Source organism: Sus scrofa, chromosome 1, assembly GCF_054392235.1.
Source record: "Sus scrofa isolate SSC_HxYL_T2T_F1_AM1 chromosome 1, Sscrofa_HxYL_maternal_Yorkshire_Landrace_v2.0, whole genome shotgun sequence".
Lineage (NCBI taxonomy): Eukaryota > Metazoa > Chordata > Mammalia > Artiodactyla > Suidae > Sus > Sus scrofa.
The window spans coordinates 139800504-139819452 of NC_139383.1; the positions used below are offsets into that span (position 1 = coordinate 139800504).

The 18949-nt window shown below is 47.8% G+C and overlaps 3 protein-coding genes across 12 annotated transcripts in view; 2 read left to right on the forward strand and 1 right to left on the reverse strand.

Annotated features, from left to right (window-relative positions):
- The window catches only part of PPP1R14D (protein phosphatase 1 regulatory inhibitor subunit 14D), a 36180-nt gene extending 27591 nt beyond the window's left edge, over window positions 1–8589 (forward strand). For 3 of the 7 annotated variants that reach the window (XM_021062855.2, XM_021062777.2, NM_001243710.1), the window contains 3 exons: window positions 7820–7903; window positions 8072–8104; window positions 8289–8589. In XM_021062855.2, coding sequence (XP_020918514.1) covers window positions 7820–7903; window positions 8072–8104; window positions 8289–8354 — 183 coding nt within the window. In that variant the 3' untranslated portion in view covers window positions 8355–8589. The remainder of the gene's footprint in view (window positions 1–7819; window positions 7904–8071; window positions 8105–8288) is intronic. The other 4 variants (XM_084973696.1, XM_005659736.4, XM_084973727.1 and 1 more) reach the window with 3 other exon arrangements.
- Window positions 8590–9745: 1156 nt separating this feature from the next.
- ZFYVE19 (zinc finger FYVE-type containing 19) lies at window positions 9746–16250 on the reverse strand. 3 transcript variants are annotated; one of them, XM_005659745.3, is made up of 12 exons: window positions 15644–16250; window positions 15439–15515; window positions 14075–14196; window positions 13852–13905; window positions 13073–13191; window positions 12844–12989; window positions 12402–12510; window positions 11563–11772; window positions 11068–11147; window positions 10656–10754; window positions 10423–10550; window positions 9746–10341 (listed from the first exon to the last, which is right to left on the reverse strand). In XM_005659745.3, the coding sequence occupies exons 2-12, from the start codon at window positions 15490–15492 to the stop codon at window positions 10263–10265; spliced, it is 1200 nt and encodes a 399-aa protein (XP_005659802.1). In that variant the 5' UTR covers window positions 15493–15515; window positions 15644–16250; the 3' UTR covers window positions 9746–10262. The 3 variants fall into 3 exon arrangements, with proteins under 3 accessions (XP_005659802.1, XP_084830615.1, XP_001929437.1); XM_084974489.1 differs by lacking the exon at window positions 15644–16250 and adding an exon at window positions 15597–15634; XM_001929402.6 differs by lacking the exon at window positions 15644–16250 and having other exon boundaries at window positions 15439–15585.
- Window positions 15831–18949, forward strand: part of DNAJC17 (DnaJ heat shock protein family (Hsp40) member C17) — a 42612-nt gene continuing 39493 nt past the window's right edge. For both annotated transcript variants that reach the window (XR_014814387.1, XM_001929383.5), the window contains exon 1: window positions 15831–15943. Coding sequence is in view for 1 of the 2 variants with exons in the window: in XM_001929383.5 (XP_001929418.1) it covers window positions 15866–15943 (78 nt within the window). In the remaining variant the exon portion in view is untranslated. The remainder of the gene's footprint in view (window positions 15944–18949) is intronic.

Consider the following 18949-nt stretch of genomic DNA (forward strand, 5'->3'; position numbering starts at 1 on the left):
CTGTCAGTTCTTAGTATGATTGCTTTTATAAGAAATAAACTCAACTTTTACGTATCAACATTTTAAAAGTGAAATGATCAAATCTCTAGAAAAATATAAAGGTGAATATCAAATATTTACCCAAGTCAGTATAAGAAGAACTTGCTAAGCGTTTAAAAAAAAAAAAAAATGGAGGGAGGACGGAGTTCCCGTCACGGCTCAGCGGTTAACAAACCCAACTAGCATCTGTGAGGACTTAAGTTCAATCCTTGGCCTCGCTCAGTGGGTTAAGGTTCTGGGGTTGCCAAGAGCTGTGGTTTAGGTTACAGACACAGTTCGGATCCTGCGTGGCTGTGGCTGTGGCTGTGGTATAGGCTGGCGGCTATAGCTTTAATTCAACCCCTAGCCTGGGACCCTCCATATGCTGCAAGTGCGGCCCTAGAAAAGGCAAAAAGACAAAAAAAAAAAAAAAAAAAAAAAAAAAAGGAGGGAGGAGGCAGAACTCACACTGAAAAAGACCATTACATTCAACTACATAATACATCTATTTCCCCAGTGCTTCCCCCAAATGCGAATAATATTTCCATCACACGTGGAATGCTAGAGCTAGTCAGAATTAAAAAAAACAAAAACAAAAAACTGTTTTTTTGGTCATTTTAGGGCCACATCCACAGCACATGGAGGTTTCCAGGCTAGGGGTCAAATTGGAGCTGCAGCCGCCAGCCTACACCACAGCCACAGCAACACCAGATCCTTAACCCACTGAGTGATGCCAGGGATCGGACCTGCATCTTCATGATTACTAGTCAGATTTCGTTTCCCCTGAGCCACAACAGGAACTCCAAGACCTCTTAAATCAGTTAAAACACCTCAACGACCAAATAGAAAAATGGAGAAGGCAGCAGTTTTCGAAGTGTGTTCTGGTAGCCCAGAGAACACCAAGACACTTTCAGGGGGTCCGTGATTATTTTTATAAATAATATAAGATGTTGTCTCCCCCCACCCCTTTTTTACTATGTTGACATTTGCACTGATGATGTAAAGGCCCTGGTGGCCCTTGGCATGAGTCAGGGAAAGAGCATCAGTCTGTACTATAGACAGGTTCCTCTCCACCAGGCCACTTTCACTTAAAGTCCTGGATAAAACAGTAAAAATGTATTGTTTATTAAATCTCAGCCCTTGAGTTTACATCTTTTTAAATTTTTTTTTGTCTTTTTTTAGGGCCGCACCCATGGCATATGGAGGTTCCCAGGCTAGGGGTCTAATTGGAGCTGTTGCTGCTGGCCTACGCCACAGCCATAGCAACACCAGATCCTTAACCCACTGAGCAAGGCCAGGGATCGAACCCGTAACCTCAAGATTCCTGGTCGGATTCGTTTCCACTGTACCACGTCGGGAACTCACTAAATTTTTTTTATTAAGGTATAATTGACATTTGTTTCAGGTGTACAATACAATGATTTAGTATTTGCGTATATTACAAAATGATCACCATAATAGGCATAGTCAACATCTGTCATGGAGTTCTCAGGTGGCACAGCAGATTAAGAACTTGGCATTGTGACTGCCATGGCTCTAGTCACTGCTGCAGTGCAGGCTCATCCCTGGTCTGGAAATTTCCGAAGGCTCAGCCAAGAAGAAAAAGAAAAAGGAAATTTATCATCATACATAGTTACAAATTTTTTTTCATGTGAAGAGGACTTTGAATATTTACTCTTTTAGCAACATTTATTTATCTATCTATCTGTCTCTTTTAGGGCCACGGCATATGGAAGTTCCCAGGCTAGGGATAAAATTGGAGATGTAACTGCTGGCCTGCAGCACAGCCACAGCAATGCCAGATCCTAACCACATCTGTGACCTAGGCAAGGCTCATGGCAACACTGGATCCTTGACCCACTGAGCAGAGCCAGGGATCGAACCCAAGTCTTTATGGATACTAGTCAGGTTTGTTACTGCTGAACCACAATGGGAACTCCTCTTTCAGTTTTGTTACTGGTGAATCATGACAGGAACTCCTCTTTTAGCAACATTTATTTATTTATTTATTTGTTTGTTTGTTTGTTTATTTATTGTCTTTAGGGTTGCACCTATGGCATATGGAGGGTCCCAGACCGAATCGGAACTGTAGCCACTGGACTACACTTCAGCTACAGCAATGACAGATCCGAGCCATGTCTGCCACCCACACCACAGCTTACAGCAATACTAGCTCCTTAACTCACTGTGCGTGCGAGGCCAGGGATTGAACCTGAGTCTTCATGGATACTAGTCAGATTCGCTTCTGCTGAGCCATGACAGGAACTCCTCTTTTAGCAACTTTTGAATATGCAGTATAGTATTATTAATTTTAGCCATACATTAGATCCCCAGGACTTATTTATTTATGTATTTAGTCATTTTTAGGGCCCCACTTGTGGCATATGGAGATTCCCAGGCTAGGGGTCCAATCGGAGGATCTGAGCCATGTCTTCGACCTACACCACAGCTCACAGCAACACCAGATCCTTAACCCACTGAGCGAGGCCAGGGATCCAACCCGCATCGCCATGGATGCTAGTCAGTTTGTTAACCGCTGAGCCACAATGGGAATGCCAAGACATTTATTTTATAACTGTAAGTTTGTCTCCTTTGACCCCCTTTACCCATTTTGCCCACCTCCACCCTATTCCTACCTCTAGCAACCACCAATCTGTTCTCTGTATTATCAGTTCATTTTTAAAAATTCTACATAAATAAATGATCATACAGTATTTGTCTTTCTCTGTCTGACTTATTTCATTCAGCATAATGCCCTCAAGGTCCATCCATGTTATTTATTGTACATGGCAGGATTTTCTTTTTTTTTTTTTTTTTTTTTTTTTTTTTTTTTTTTGACTTTTTAGGGTTATACCCATGGCATATGGAGGTTCCCAGGCTAGGGGTCTTTCGGAGCTGTAGCCACTGGCCTATACCACAGCCATAGCAACTCCAGATAGGAGCCCCGTCTGCAACCTATACCACAGCTCATGGCAACGCTGGATCCTTAACCCACTGAGCGAGGCCAGGGATCGAACCCACAACCTTATGGTTCCTAATTGGATTTGTTTCCACTGCGCCACGATGGCAACTCCCAGGATTTCCTTCTTTTTTTTAGGGCTGAATATTATTCCTTTGCATCTATCTATATCTTTTTTTATCCATTCATCCATTTATGGACACTTAAGATGGTTTCCATATTTTGGCTGTCACAAATAATGTTGCAGTGAAAATGGGGGTGCATGTATATTTTTGAACTAGTGTTTTCATTTGCTGTGGGTAAATATCCAGAGGTGGAATTGATGGATTATATGGTAGTTCTATTTTTAATTAAGGACCTCATACTGTTTTCCATAGTGCCTGTACCAGTTTACATTCCTACCAATAGTGCACAAAGTTTCCCTTTTCTTCACATCCTTGCCCACACTTGTTTTTCTCATCTTTTGATGTTAGTGATTCTAACAGGTGTGAGGTGACATCTCACTGTGGTTTTTTTGGTTTCATTTTGTTTTTCTCTTTTCTTTTTATGGCCTCACCTGCAGCATGTGACATTCCCAGGCTAGGGGTGGAATCAGAGCTGCAGCTGCCAGCCTAAGCCTAAGCCACAGCCACAGCAACGCCAGGTCCGAGCCACATCTGCAACCTACTCTGCAGCTGTGGCAACACCAGATCCTTAACCTACTGAGTGAAGCCAGTGTTCAAACCCCCATCCTCATGGATACTAGTGAGGTTCTTAACCCGCTGAGCCACAATGGGAACTCCTCACTGTGGTTTTGATTTTCATTTCTGTGATGATTAGCCGTTTTGAACATCTTTTCATGTACTTATTGGCCATCTTTATGTCTTCTTTGTAAAAATGTCTATTCAGATCCTCTGCCCATTTTTTAAATCAGATTTTTTTCTATTGTATGAGTTCTTTATATATTTTGAATATTAACCCCTCTCATATATATAATTTACAAGTACTTTATCCTATTCAGTAGGTTGCCTTTTCATTTTTTTTATCATTTCCTTTGCTGTGAATGTCTTTTTTTTTTTTTTTTTGAAGACTATTTTTTAAGGAGCAGCTTTAGATTCACAGCAAAATTAAGCAAAAAGTGTGGAGAGGCATAGCCTGTCCCACTGTCAACATCCCCCACTGGAGCAGTATAGTTGTTGCAGTTGATGAATTTATATTGACACATTGTAATCACCCAAAGTTCATAGTTTATACTAGAATTTACTCTTGGTATTATATATTTTATGGGTTTTGACAAATGTATGATGTTGTTTGGATATAATGACATAGTCTGCCATATAGTGTCATATAGAGTAGTTTAACTGCTCTAAAAATTCTCTGTACTCTACCTATTCATCCTTCCTTCCACCCTAACTCCTGGCAACTCCTAATGTTTTTATTGTTTCTGTAGTTTTGCTTTTTCTAGGATGTCATATGGTTATGAGTTATACAGTATATAGACTTTTATAGATTTTCTTTCTTTTTTTTTTTGCACCACACTCACAGCATGCAGAAGTTCTGGGGCCAGGGATCTAATCTGTGCCACAGCTATAACCAGAGTCACAGTAGCGACAGTGCTGGACCCTTAACCCACTGAGCCACAAGGGAACTCCTATGTAGACTTTTCAAGATTGGCTTCTTTCTTTTTTTTTTTGTTTATTTTTATTTTTATTTTTTTTGTTACTCAATGAATTTATTACATTTGTAGTTGTACAGTGATCGTCTTTTTTTTGTTTTTGTTTTTTTAGGGCAGCACCTGTGACATATGGGGGTTCCCAGGCTAGGGGTCTAATCAGACCTGTAGCTGCTGGCCTGCACCACAGCCACAACAACACAAGATCTGAGGCATGACTACAACCTACACCACAGCTCCTGGCAACACCAGATCCTTGACCCACTGAGAGGCCAGGGATTGAACCCGCAATCTCATGCTTCCTAGTTGGATTCATTTCCTCTGAACATGATGAGAACTCCTAAGAGTGGCTTCTTTCACTTAGTGATAGGCATTTAAGCTTCCTCCATGTCTTTTTATTGCTTGATAACCCATTTTGTTTTAGCACTGAATAATACTCCATTGTCTGGATGTACCACCATTTACTCATTTACCTACTGAAGGACCTATTGGTTGCATCAAAATTTCGGAAATTATGAATAAATCTATTATAAACATTCATGTGGAGTTCCCGTCGTGGCGCAGTGGTTAACGAATCCGACTAGGAACCATGAGGTTGCGGGTTCGGTCCCTGCCCTTGCTCAGTGGGTTAACGATCCGGCGTTGCCGTGAGCTGTGGTGTAGGTTGCAGACGCGGCTCGGATCCCGCGTTGCTGTGGCTCTGGCGTAGGCTGGCGGCCACAGCTCCGATTAAACCCCTAGCCTGGGAACCTCCATATGCCACAGGAGCGGCCCAAGAAATGGCAAAAAGACAAAAAACAAAACATTCAAACATTCATGTGCAGGTTTTTGTATAGACATGTTTTCAACTCATTTGGATAAAATCAAGGAGCACAAGTGCTATTTTTTTTTTTTTTTTGTCTTTTTAGGGCTGTACCTGTGGCATATGGAGCTTCCCAGGCTAGGGGTCAAATTGGAGCTGTAGCCGCTGGCCTGGGCCATAGCTACAGCAACGCCAGATCCGAGCCGCATCTTCGACCTACACCACAGCTCACAACAACGCCAGATCCTTAACCCACTGAGTGAGGCCAGGGATCGAACGCATCCTCATGGATGCCAGTCAAATTTGTTCCCGCTGAGCCGTAACAGGAAATCCCTACAAGAACTCCACAATTGCTGTTTTGTATGGTAATATTATGTTTCGTTTTGTAAGAAACTACCAAACTGTCTTCCAAAGTGGTTATACTGTTTTGCATCCCTACCAGCAATAAATGAGAGTTCCTATTGCTCAACAGCCTCATCAGCATTTAGTGCTGTCAGTGTTTTAAGTTGTTTGTTTTGGCCATTTTAGTAGATATGTAATGGTTTCTTAATGTTGTTTAAATTTGCAATACCCTCATGACATATAATGTTGAGTATCTTTTCATATGCTATTTGCCATCTTGCAAATCTTGCTATTTGATGAGGCAGATATTCAGTTCTTTTGCTCATTTTTAAACTGGGTTGTTCAGTTTTTTTTTTTTTTTTGGTCTTTTTGTCATTTTTTAGCCCCCCCACCACCCCGCATATGGAGGTTCCCAGGCTAGGGGTCCATTCACATTCGGAACTGTAGCCGCTGGCCTATGCCATGAAGAGAACTTTTCAATGTATATATTTTTAAAGACAGCTTTATTGAGATATAATTCATATACCATACAATTCCCACTTAAAGTGTACACTTCAGTGGTTTTAAGTCTCTTCACAGTGTTGTACAACCTTCAGCACAGTCTAATTTTGGAATATTTTATCACCCATAAAAGAAGCCCTGTACTCATTAGAAGCCACACCCTATTCCCTACCATTACCACTCCCAGCCTTAGGCAACCAGTAATCTACTTTGTGTCTCTATAGATTTACCTATTCTGGACATTTCTTTTTTTTTTTTTTTTTTTTTTGTCTTTTTGTCTTTTTTTTTTTGTTGTTGTTGTTGTTGTTGTTGTTGCTATTTCTTGGGCCGCTCCCGCGGTATATGGAGGTTCCCAGGCTAGGGGTCTAATCGGAGCTGTAGCCACCGGCCTACGCCAGAGCCACAGCAACGCAGGATCCGAGCCGCGTCTGCAACCTACACCACAGCTCTCGGCAACGCCGGATCGTTAACCCACTGAGCAAGGGCAGGGACCGAACCCGCAACCTCATGGTTCCTAGTCGGATTCGTTAACCACTGCGCCACGACGGGAACTCCATATTCTGGACATTTCATACAAATTGAATCATATACCATGTGGCCTTTTGTAACTGGCTTCTTTCACTAACGTTTTCAGGGTTCATCCATGTTGTAGCATGACTCAGTACTTTGTTCCTTTTTATTGCTGAAATATATTGTATGGCTCTATCATATTTATCCATTCATCAGTTGATGGACATTTGAATATGAATAATGCAAATATGAACATTCATAAGCAAATTTTTACATGGACATATGTTTTCGCTTCTCCTGGGAATAGACCTAGGAGTGGAATTTTTGGGTCAGATGATACTCTATATTTAATAACTTAAGCAACTGCCAAATTGTTTTCCAAAGCAGCTGCACCATTTTACATCCCCACTAACAATATATATAATTACATATAATTCTTTAAAATTTTTTGAACTAATATTTTTGGCCATGCTCACAGCATGCAGAAGTTCCTGGGCCAGGGATCAAACCTGTACCACAGCTGTGACCCAAGCCACTGCAGTGACAACCCCAGATCCTTAACCTCCTGAGCCACCACGGAACTCCAGTAACTCTTAACATTAACAGATACTTTTTCTTTTCTTTTCTTTTCTTTTTTTTTTGGCCACCCCTTGGCATATGGAAATTCCTGGGCCAGGGATCAGATTTGAGCTGTAGTTGGGACCTACACCACTGCTGCAGCAACACTGGATCCTTAATCCACTGTGCTGGGCCCAGGATTGAAACTGTGCTCAGTGCTCGAGAGATGTCACTGATCCCATTGCACTGAAGTGGAAACTCCAAACAGACACTCTTTTTTAAAATTCTAGACTGTTTCAGGTAGAACATAGCAGGTATTCAGTAATTGTTGAATGGAAGGATGAATAGGTGTTTTGAGTAAGATAAAGAGAGGAACTGAAGGTAGGAAAATAGAGTGGGAGATGGGTGAACCCCTGACAGTAACTTTCACTCCAGCACCAGCTGGCCTGGCTCCCCTGAACCCTGTTTGATTACCCAGCAGGATCAACCAACTCCTGAGCTGGAGATTGACCTGGAGGCTCTCATGGAACTATCCACAGAGGAGCAGAAGACTCAGTTGGAGGTAGAATGGTGGGGGTGGGCAGCCCAGGGGTTGAGGGATGGAAGCTGGGCCTGGACCAAGGGAACTCAAGAACCTACCCACAATAAGAACTAATTCAGAGGGGAGATTGCCTGGGAGACTTATGAGAGGCTGTGGCTTGGGAACACACTTTCTGCTTTCTTCCACCAGGCTGTTCTCCAAAACTGCCCCCGCCCCACAGAGGTAAGGGATGGTCTGGGGGAAAGAGGAGGACCAGAGGGGTGGCAGCTAATGAAGAGGAAATTTGGCGCTGGGTCCTTCTCCCCTTCCCTGGCTCTGAGGCACTGGGGTCAGGTGGAGATGAGAAAGGACAGCGTGGGGGGAGGGTGTGGCCCCATGCCTGATCTCATCCCCGTTTCTTTTGTAGACTTTTATCTCTGAGCTGCTCGGTCAGCTCAAGAAACTCCGGAGACTTAGTCGGCCTCAGAAATAAGCCTTGTGAGACTATCTTCAGGAGCCTCAGCACTGCCAGGTCTGCCAGGAACCTCTGGATCCTGGGCTGAGAGGGAAACAGCTCCTTGGACTACAGACAAGGAACATGGAGAACAAGGAGGGACATTTGGACACCCCTGTGTGTGTGTGGTCAGCTGCGCCTTCTGGGAGCCAGTCATGGCTGTTGACCAGTGCTTTCCTTGGTAGCCAAACGGATAAAACCTTTGGGAGACCCAGCTGAATGGAGTGTGGAGTATCTGAGGGACCAGGGAGGGAGAGGGTAAAGTGTCAAGTCTGAAGGCCATCCTGAGTCTCTAGGCTCTATGTACACACCTCATCCGCCCATCCATCCATCCATTCATACACACAGGCCTCAAGAATTCAAAGGGTCAGAATTCTGCTTCAGAGAAATCTCAAGCAAGCAAGGCCCAGAGGCCAAGCAGAGGGCATCTGGCTAGGACACACAATATCCTGGCATCACCAATAGGGAGCTCAAGTGGCAGAGACCCACAGGGGAGGTAACAGGAAAAACCTAGCTTGGTCTGGGGGCATCAGGGAAAGCTAAACCATCCTCCGGGACTAAATGATTCAGGAGGCCTCAGGCTGAGAACTATTTCTTTTTTTTTCTTTTTCTTTTTCTTTTTTTTTTTTTTTTTTTTTTGCTTTTTAGGACCACACCCATAGCACATGGACGTTCCCAGGCTAGGGGTCATCAAAGCAGAGCTACAGCTGCTGGCCTACACCACAGCCATAGCAACGCCAGATCTGAGCCGAGTCTGCAACCTACACTATAGCTCACAGTAACAGTATGTCCTTAACCCACTGAGTGAGGCCAGGGATCCAACCCGCACCCTTGTAGACCTTAGTGGGGTTCATTACCACTAAGGGAACTCTCCTGAGGACTCTTTCTTGAGCCAGCTCCAAGCCAGAGGCAGCAAGAGAAAAAGCAGGGGTCGGGGGGGCTAAGCAGAGGGCCTGAGAATCATTGGTGGAAAAACACTCTGGGTTTGCATGGCCGGGAGGGTGGGACAGGACCCCTGGGAGGTGGTGTTCTTGGGAGTAAGGCAGGAGGCAGCGGATGCATCCACTGTTACTGCATGCAGTGTTGGAGTACTAGAGAAGCTGAGAAACCCAAGATGGTGGTGCCCCGGGGGCTAAGCTGGGCTGCCTCGAGCAGGATGCAGTTCAGTTCAATTGATGAATTTTGATGCCTACTGCCTGTGAGGCCACCAGGATGGGTGGGACTCTTCTTGCCTCAGGAAGCTTGCAGGATGGCTTAACCTTTTCCCTCACTTCACAGGACTGGACTTGTAGCCTACTATTCTTGCCATCTCTCCTCGGGCCCAGGCTCAGGGCCTGTATGGTTCAGTTCTACAGATAAAAGACACCGGGTCCAAGGAATCAACATACTTTATTAGATCCCCTAAGTGCCAGCAGAGAGCCCTGGGCCCTTGAGCAAGTTTTAGGGCTCCTCCTTAGATTCAGCTTGGTCTCCTCCCAGCATGCCTCTCACTCCCAGTCCAGATGTCAATGCGGGAAAGCTCCCAACTTCTTGCTTTCCTCTGGCTTCTCTAGTCACTGTTAAATGGAGAGTCCTTCCTCTTTCAAGGGACACAGAGGCTCAGGAAAGGACACATTCACAAGCAGTCTAGCTCTTTTTTTTTTTTTTTTTTTTTTTTTTTGGCTGCATTCTTGGCATGCGGAAGTTCCAGGACCAGGGATCAAACCCACAGCACAGTAGTGACCCAAGCCACAGCAGTGAAAACACTGGATCCTTCACCTGCTGAGCCACCAGGGAACTCCCGGTAAGCAGTCTAGCCTGATGTGCTCTCCCATCAGATGCGCTGGTGGGTGCCCCGGCCTGTGTGACTGCCTGTAGGATGGCCTTCCCGGGAGGACCAGGGTTCCCTCAGTGCTCTCGCCCTTTGTGCAAGGGGTGGTAGGCAGATGTCTGGTGCTCTTTAAGTTCAAAAGCATCGTGGCCTTCCCTGTGGAGCAGAGATACAGGTCAGGGGTCAAAGGAGGCCTTGGAACATTCCTGGCCCCACAGGAATTCCACCTGTACCTACCGGAAGCAGCGAACACAATAGAGGTCTCCATCACAGCCAGCACAGCGCAGCGTGGCATCCTCATTACAGATACAGCACCAGGGGAGCTCCTCTTCCTCAGCCTCAGGCCTGGGGGCCATGGCCTGGGCCTTTGGGACCAGAGAGGAATGGAGGATGTAAGGTACCTGATGGGGTCCGGGGAGGGGAAGCTGTGATGGTGGCCTGGGGGGGTTTGTGTCTGGAGCTTTTCTCACCTTAGGCTCTACCCTGCTGGATTGGGCTTGGGGTTGGAGATTTGGCTCTGCAGGGATGTTAAAGCCACTTGCCTCATCCAGGGCAGCTTCTTCAGTGAGCTGTGGACAGAGTGAAGAGGTACAGCTCCCTGCTCAGGCATGCCCCCAACACCCAGTATTTTTGTGTTCTGTGGCTTAGCTCTCAGCCCACCTTCCTTCATCTGCTGCCTATGGCTGCTGACACTCCACCTCAAGGGGCTAGGGGGGGCGGGGCTGGGTCAGAGGGGCAGAGCAGTCCCAGCTAGAACAGGCACTGCAGAGTGACTGCCCATTGAACCCCAGAGAAGAGGCGGGGTGAATGGGGCCAGGTGGGTGCTGGAGCAGTGGGGCAGGAACAGGACGAGGGTGGTCAGGGGGATAAGGTGGGGCCAACCTGCCGCAGGACTCTCTGGATGGCTGTCTCCTCATCCTCTTCATCATCACTGTCCGGAAGGTGATAGTCCTGGAGGGTCACTTGAAGAGGGTGAGACGGGAGCAGGGGAGGAGGAATGAGGCTGAGAGCTCACCTGAGTGGCTGTGCTCCTGCCCCCAGTAATCTGGTTTCCAGTGGCATCTGTTCCAGAGCTGAGTAGCCTCTGCAGTCACTCTGGTCAGACCCTGTGCCACACTGCCAGGCTGGGGATCTGCACCTGAAGGGACCCAGGGTCCCCTGCCCCCTGATAGCTGCCACTTGTTCCTCATCCACTGCATCGCCTCAGCACCTTCTTCATGGCTCTGGACAAAGCTCGACAGACTCCTGAGCACAGGGCCCCCCAGCCCCTGACCCAGTCTGGCAGGGAGTACAGCAGCCACTGGGCAGAGCTTGGCCTGGGGGTGGGAGTTGAGGGCCTGCCCACTGGACAAGAGTGAGCCACTCCCCAGCCTCTACCTTTATCTGGGTCCTCTCCTCGAAGCACAGCCAGGCGCTTGGCAAGGGCCAAGATCCGCTCCTGCCTTGTGTTCTCCTCCCGAAGTTCGACTGCTGCCTCAGCCAGAAGCCTGCTCTTCTCCTCCTCCAGGGACCCGGTGGCTTGCCCCTCAGAACTGGCACTCTGGGCCCTTGGGCCCCCCTGGTTGAGGTCATTCTGGGTAGAGGCAGCTGGAAAGAGTGAAGCAGGTGGGCAGACATTTCAAGATCTCCCATCAAAACCACTGAGCCCATAGGTCATCAGCTTTTTGTTTAGCAGTAGCTCCTGTGGTCTATATTGCACATGAGTATTTCCTCCATTTTCCCAAATGTAAAAAACCAGTCATCTTAGACAGTAAAAAAAAATTACACCTATTTTCACCCACATGATATTTTAACATCCTGCCCTTAGGGTGGGTTGCCCCATGGTAATGAGAATCACTGCCTGAAAGGAGCAGGATTGGGGAGGCCAAGGTCCAGCCAGTCTCTCTCCCTTACTGGTTGGAATCAGAAATGACATGAAGGAAGCTGAGGCCTTGTATGTCACTAGATGGTAAGAATTTTATGAGTGGGTGTGGTTCTGACATGGTCCCCTTTAGCTCAGAGTTTCAGAGCAAGAGGTTTGAAAGCAGACAGCTTTGAGTTCAAGTCCCACCTTTGCTACCCTCACGGATACTAGTCAGGTTCTTAACCTGCTGAGCCACAACAGGATCTCCTATGCTCTGATTTATATTCATCTCCCAGAGGGTGGGCAGCAGAGCCTCCCCCAACCTGAGGAGAGTGAGGGGCAGGTCCCTGGGGGAGCCGGGTGGAGAAAATACCTGGGCTTCCTCGTTCCCGGTGCTCATCAATAGCCACCTCCGCTGCTAACTGTGTCAGCAGATCCTGTGCCTGCTGGGCCTGGGTCCTAGTGTCTGGTGGCTGATGTGTCTGCTCAGAAGAGGGAGACTTAGTGGGGAGCAGGGTAGGGGAAAAGCCACACCATAAAGTTCAAAGCAGTTTGGGTCAGGGGTGGATGCTGAGTAATTCGCAAAGCTCAGGGTAAGGGGACTAATCCAGAGGCCATGTAATCAAGTAGGTCTGGCAGTCCCCAGCAAGACAGGATTGTGCTCTGTGCAATCCTGCTGCTCATCCCTGGTTCCCTGGCCTGGCAGCAGGCCTGAGGAGCACAAGGTACTCCTGCAAAATATATAATATACTTGCATCAGGGCTTCTGCTGGGTCCTGTTGCAGGATCTCTATCCTCCAAAGCCACAGCACTCACCCACTGAGGGGTCTGAGAAGATGGAACTCTATCCTGCAGTGCAGCAAGCCGTGCTTCCATCTCCCGGGTGGCAGGGATGGAACCCTGGGGTTCATCCCTCAGTGCAGCTAGCCTCGCTTCTATCTCTGCCTGAGAGGGCACTGACTCTGCAATTAGCATAGGGGAGCCTTGTAAGATCCAGAGGAATACGAGTCCCAGGAGCCCCGGATGATGTCTGTCCCCTACTCACTGGGCTTGTTCTCCCGGCGGAGCCGTGCTAGGCGCTCAGCAATGACTTGGTCTTGCTGGGTCAGTCCATGGCTCTGGGGAGTGCTGGGCTTCTGCTTGGCTTCCAAGGCTGCCACACGCCTGGCAGGATATGAGATAAAGGCTCTTTTTTTTTTTTTTCTTTTTTTCTTTTTAGGGCTGCACCTTTGGCATATGGAAGTCCCCAGGCTAGGGGTCAAATCAGAGCTACAGATGCCGACCACAGCCACAGCCACAGCCACACGGGATCCAAGCCATGACTGTGACCTATACCACAGCTCACGGCAACGCTGGATCCTTAACCCACTGAGCAAGGCCAGGGATCAAACCCGAGTCCTCATGGATACTGGTTGGGTTCATTACTGCTGAGGCACAATGGGAACTCCAAGATAGAGCCTCTTGAAGAATGCAGAAGGGAGGCAGGAAGGCACCCACTCACTGCTTCCCACTCAAATCATTTCTAGGCAGATAAGGAGGCCTTCAGTGGACATTCTTCTGTGGCCCTCGCTCATGGCACCCTGCACCCTAACCCAGCCAATGAGCAGGAGGGTCTAGCTGAGAAGGCGAGGTCTATTAGGAACGTTTTGTGGAGAAAGGACTGAGGAGCTGCTTTCTGCACCCAAAAGGGCAGTCAGGAGCCTGAGAGATACATATTTTCCTGACCCTGTGCTCATTTGATCTAGAGGCTGAGAAGAGAGTCCTACCCTAGAGCTCCCTTGTCCTTTCCCCACCCCCATTTGTCTCTGTCCCTTTAGCACTTACTTCTTATAGTTCTGAGGTGGTGACCACTTGGAGGCATTGGCAGGAGAAGATCCTCTATAGAGAAGAAATCTGGTGTCAGAAGCCACCTGCCATCTGCCTATCAGTGCCCCCCACCCCAAACACTTCCTGGGCTGACCTCTAGACACGGAGCATGAGGCTGCAAGGCCTTGCCAGCTGCCTGCTTCCATGCTTGGCTGAACCCTCACCTGTGTTGGTTTCTCACCTGGTCAGGACCTCATGGCACTGCTTGCAGACTTTCTGTTGCGTGTTTCCAGCCCGGGGCACCACTGCACTGAAGCTAAGGCAGCCGGAACAGAACGCCCGGCCACAGTTCTTACAGCCGTACTACAAGAAACATGAAGCAGGGGGTCCACCTCTCACTCCCCCCTGCAGGCTCCTCCCTGGAACTCTCTGAACACACACACAGAACAGGCACTGAAACTGTAACCAGCTGCTGAGAGGAGGAGGAGTGGGGCCCCTAAGGCCTGGGGAGAGACAGGGGTGGAGGGTAAAGCAATTCCTCAGTCTCCAGTCTTCCATTCAAATCAGGTAAAGCTTCATGCAAAATTCTCATGCTTTCTCCTCTAATTCCCTGACATTGGGGTGCAGAAGACAAACAGGCAAAAGACCATGCTTCAGGTCACTGACTCTTCAGCAAAGGAGCAATAAAGTGCAGAGTCCATGCCTTCTCTGCTCTAGCAGAGATGGAGGGCGGCTTGACTAGGATGGGATGGTAACAAAAGCCTCCATTATTAAGCACCTATTGTGTGCCAGGCTCTAAGCTCAGTACTCAACGTTCATCACATAATTTAATTCTGACAATTTACACACACTATCTTACTTAATCCTGATGATCACCATTCTTATTCTATTGGGATAATAGGAAGGGATCAGCAAAGTTACATGACTTGTCCAAAGCAAGTTCACCCCATGAATGACAGCAGAGCTCAAATTTGAATTCTGATCACTTTGACTCCAAAACCCAGGTTTCTGAGGGCCACACGGATCTACTTCACCACCTGCTATTCATTCATCCTATCTGGTCGCAATGGAGGCAGAGAAAGCCTGCAGTTTACCAGAGGAACTTGACAGGTCAGTGCTGAGGACAAGTGAGATTCTGCCATGGTGCCCTGGGGGCAGAAGATAAGGTGGTAATCTAACTCAAGAAAGCAGGGAAGGCTGCTTGATGGTGAAGGTTTCAGAGCAGAGAAAAAAAACGGGCATGGTGTGATGGAGAGGTCAGTCACAGAGCATTAACTAAAGTCCAGGCTTCAGATGGGTAGGCTAGAGAGAAGGAAACAGCTGAACCCTACACTTGGTGGACAGAAAAACCTAGCTTTCCAAAAATGACAGGGGTTCGCTTCACAGTTTACAAAGAACTATCACCTCCTGGACCTCACTGGACCCTCGCATCAACCCCAACGGAGTGTTAACTTCATTCTACAGAAACGGAAACTGAAGCTGAGTGGCTTCATCAAAATCAGACAGGTGGAAATTTTCCGTAAAACCAAGAATGCAAGTCCTATGCATTTCCCTCCTCTCTGCGTCCTCCTTGGCCCTCTAGACCCCCGGGGAGAGAAGACTCGCCTCCTTTTTGAAGATGGTGAACTTGACAGCGCAGCCGTAGCACCTACTCTCCATCCTGGTTCCCGGCGTAACAGGGTCTGCAGAGTTGATTTCTTGTGAGTCAGGTCCAGAAGCCCTAGGACCTTCGCCCAGCCCCGCCCCTGCTTCCCCACGCCCACTTGCGCGCGAGAGCCAAGGCCTCGGAGCAAGGAATTACGACAGTCACCCCTGCGGGAGAGCAGTAGTGGCGTGCGCGGACGCTGCTGGGAGTCGTAGTTCTTTCACCCCTGCCAACTTCTCTCAGAGGCAGTCAAGCCTGGCTGGCCCAGATCACGACATTTCCCAGGGGGCTAAGCGCCATTCAGCTGGCTTGGGATCCAACTGTCCCCGGTCCCGACACGCTTAGACTCCTGGGAGTTGTAGTACTAATCCAGTCAGGATTGGAACCATGGCGGTGACCAAAGAGCTCTTACAGATGGATCTGTACGCGCTGCTAGGTATCGGGGAGAAGGCGGCGGACAAAGAGGTGAGAACTGGAGCGAGGAGGGCCGTTCCCGAGCGACCTGGCGACTCTTCCGGTCTTGGCCTCTCTCCCGAGGCTGGCACCACCAGCTTTCCAGGTTCGACCCGGCCCTGGGTGTTTGGCAACGAGGGGTCGGCCCGACGGCCTCAGAAGCGGGTTCCGAGACCTTTCCTAGTGGTCTGAGGACTTCATGAGGAAGAGAGAGCACAGGAAGGAGGTTCTTTGAGTGGAGTACGGTACTGACGTCTCCCCGTGGCCCTTGTCTAAAGGAGGCGGCATAGCCAGCCAGGCGGGCAATCTTTGCTTCCTCACTGCGCCTGCGCAATGTCAGCTTCTGATTCTGCTACACTGTGCAGACGTGAGTCATTCATTCTCTCCAGCAGGTTGATTTAACTTCGCTTAGAGCCTAGGAGAGGACAGGTCTTAAGGCTTCTCCATTCCCTCTTCATCCCCTCCTTGGCAGTGTGACCTATGACTCTGCCATCTCTGTTTTCTTTTACACCCCAGCCCATTGACTCTTCAAGTAGCAGTTGCTCAGGTGTTGTCCTCTCAGCATGTTCTAATGGGTCAAAAGCAGGATCAGAAGGGTAAGGCAAATGGCCTGGAATTCCACAGGAAGGTGTTGATAAATGCGCGAGAGGAGTTCCCACTGTGGCACAGTGGGTTGAGAATGCCACTGCAGCGGCTCAGGTCGCTGTGGAGGTACGGGTTTGCCTCCAGGCCAGGCACAATGGGATAAAGGATCTGGCGTTGCTGCAGCTGCCCTGGGAGGAACTTCCATATGCTGTGAGTGCAGCCATTAAAAATTAAAATAGGGGAGTTCCCGTGGTGCCTTAGCGGAAACGAATCTAACTAGCATCCATGAGGACGCAGGTTTGATCCCTGGCCTCGCTCAGTGGCTTAAGGATCTGGCGTTGCTGTGGGCTGTGGTATAGTTCACAGATGCAGCTTGGATCTGGCGTTGCTGAGGCTGTGGCATGGACCCCTAGCCTGGGAAATTCTATATGTCATGGGTGTGGCCCTAAAAAAAAAAAAAAGATTAAAAAAGGAAATTTCCATTGTGGCTCAGCAAGTTATGAACCCGAATAGTATCCATGAGAATGAGGGTTGATCCCTGCCTTCCCTCAGCGGATTATGGATCTGGCGTTGCCATGAGCTGTGGTGTAGGTAGCAGGTGCAGCTTAGATTCTGCATTGCTGTTGCTATGGTGTAGGCCAGCAGTTGCAGCTCTGATTCGACCTAGCCTAGGAACTTCCATATGCTGCATGTGCATAAAAAATAAAATAAAAAGCAAAAAATATGTATATAATAATTTTTTATTTATTTTTATTTTTATTTATTTTTTATTTTTTGTCTTTTTGCTATTTCTTTGGGCCGCTTCCGCGGCATATGGAGGTTCCCAGGCTAGGGGTCGAATCGGAGCTGTAGCCACTGGCCTACGCCAGAGCTACAGCAACGCAGGATCTGAGCCGAGTCTGCAACCTACACCACAGCTCACGGCAACGCCAGATCGTTAACCCACTGAGCAAGCGCAGGGACCAAACCCGCAACCTCATGGTTCCTAGTCAGATTCGTTAACCACTGCGCCACGACGGGAACTCCAATAATTTTTTAAAAATATGCCAGAGTGGGACACTGATCAAGCTGCAATTAAGATTTCTACTACTTTCCCCTGGATTGTCATGGTAGTTGTAGCAATGTGGGAAAGGGTGGCAGGTGATTCATCAGATGGAAATTAATGCCTACAAATGCCCATGTACTTTTAGGTGGCTCTGCTCATAGGCTGAGTGAGCTTGTGAGAAGAGGAAGCTCTGGGGCAAAAGAGCAAGGGGACCGATAAGGCCCTTGAGGAGGGTTGCTGTCAGCCTGCACAGAACTGTTTCCTACAGCTACAGCTGAAATTAGAAGTGGGCCATGGGGACATGCATAGAGCACCAAATGCATCTGCTATACCTGTCTCATAAGGCTTACAATTTCACTGTTAATAATTCCTAACACCCATATAATATGTGCTGGACACTATTCTAAGTGTTCTACGTTTGTAAATCTTTAATTAGAGCTTCATTAATAGTGAGAAATTACTGCAGACATTTCACACCAGATCCAACCAGTGTGTTTGAACCTTGAAGTTGAGAACTCCTAAAGAAGGCAGTTGTGAGCCATTAATGTGTGTGTGTGTATATATAATATTTATTTATTTATTTTTGGCCAAACCTGAAGCATATGGAAGTTCCTGGGCTGGAGTTGAATCTGAGCTGCAGCTGTAAACCATGCCATAGCTGTGGCAATGCTGGATCTTTAACCCCCGGTGCCAGCTGGAGATCAAACTGGTGTTGCCCAGAGCCAATGCTAGATCCTTAACCTACTACATCACAGTGGGAACTCCCGCTGATGTATATATTAATCAGAGAAGTGACATAGATTTTAAAGAAATTATTCGGAGTTTCCTGGTGGTGCAGTAGGTTAAGGATCCAGCACTGTCACTGATGTGGCTTTGGTCACTGCTGTGGCGTAAGTTCAGTCCCTGGCCTGGAAATTTCTGTATGCCATAGGCATAGCCAAAAGGAAAAAAAAAAATTCAATGTCAGTGTGCAGAAAGGATTGGAGTGGGGGGCAGGTGGAGGAGCTGCTGCTAGGGGATCAGGTGGGAATGTTGTCGACACAAGAGACCAAGGTCTAAGCAGCACAATGAAGTTGGGATCCAGTTTTCACCCAGATGAGATAAGGGATATGTGAGAAGGCACTTCAGAAAAGATAACAGGTGCTGCTCTGGCTTTTTAGTAGGGGATGCAGAACTATAATACAAGGCAGAATATAAGTTCCTTAAGAGGAATACAGATAAAGTGCTGTGCATGTTCAGAGTAGGCTGAGGTTGCTTCTAGTTTGCGAGATGGGGTGAGGGAAATAGAGAAGGCATTTGATGCCTTGAAGAATGGGTAGAGTTTAGATGTGTGGAGATGGAGGGAGGGTATTCTGAGAAAGGGGAGAGTGTGCATAGTCTAATTTGTA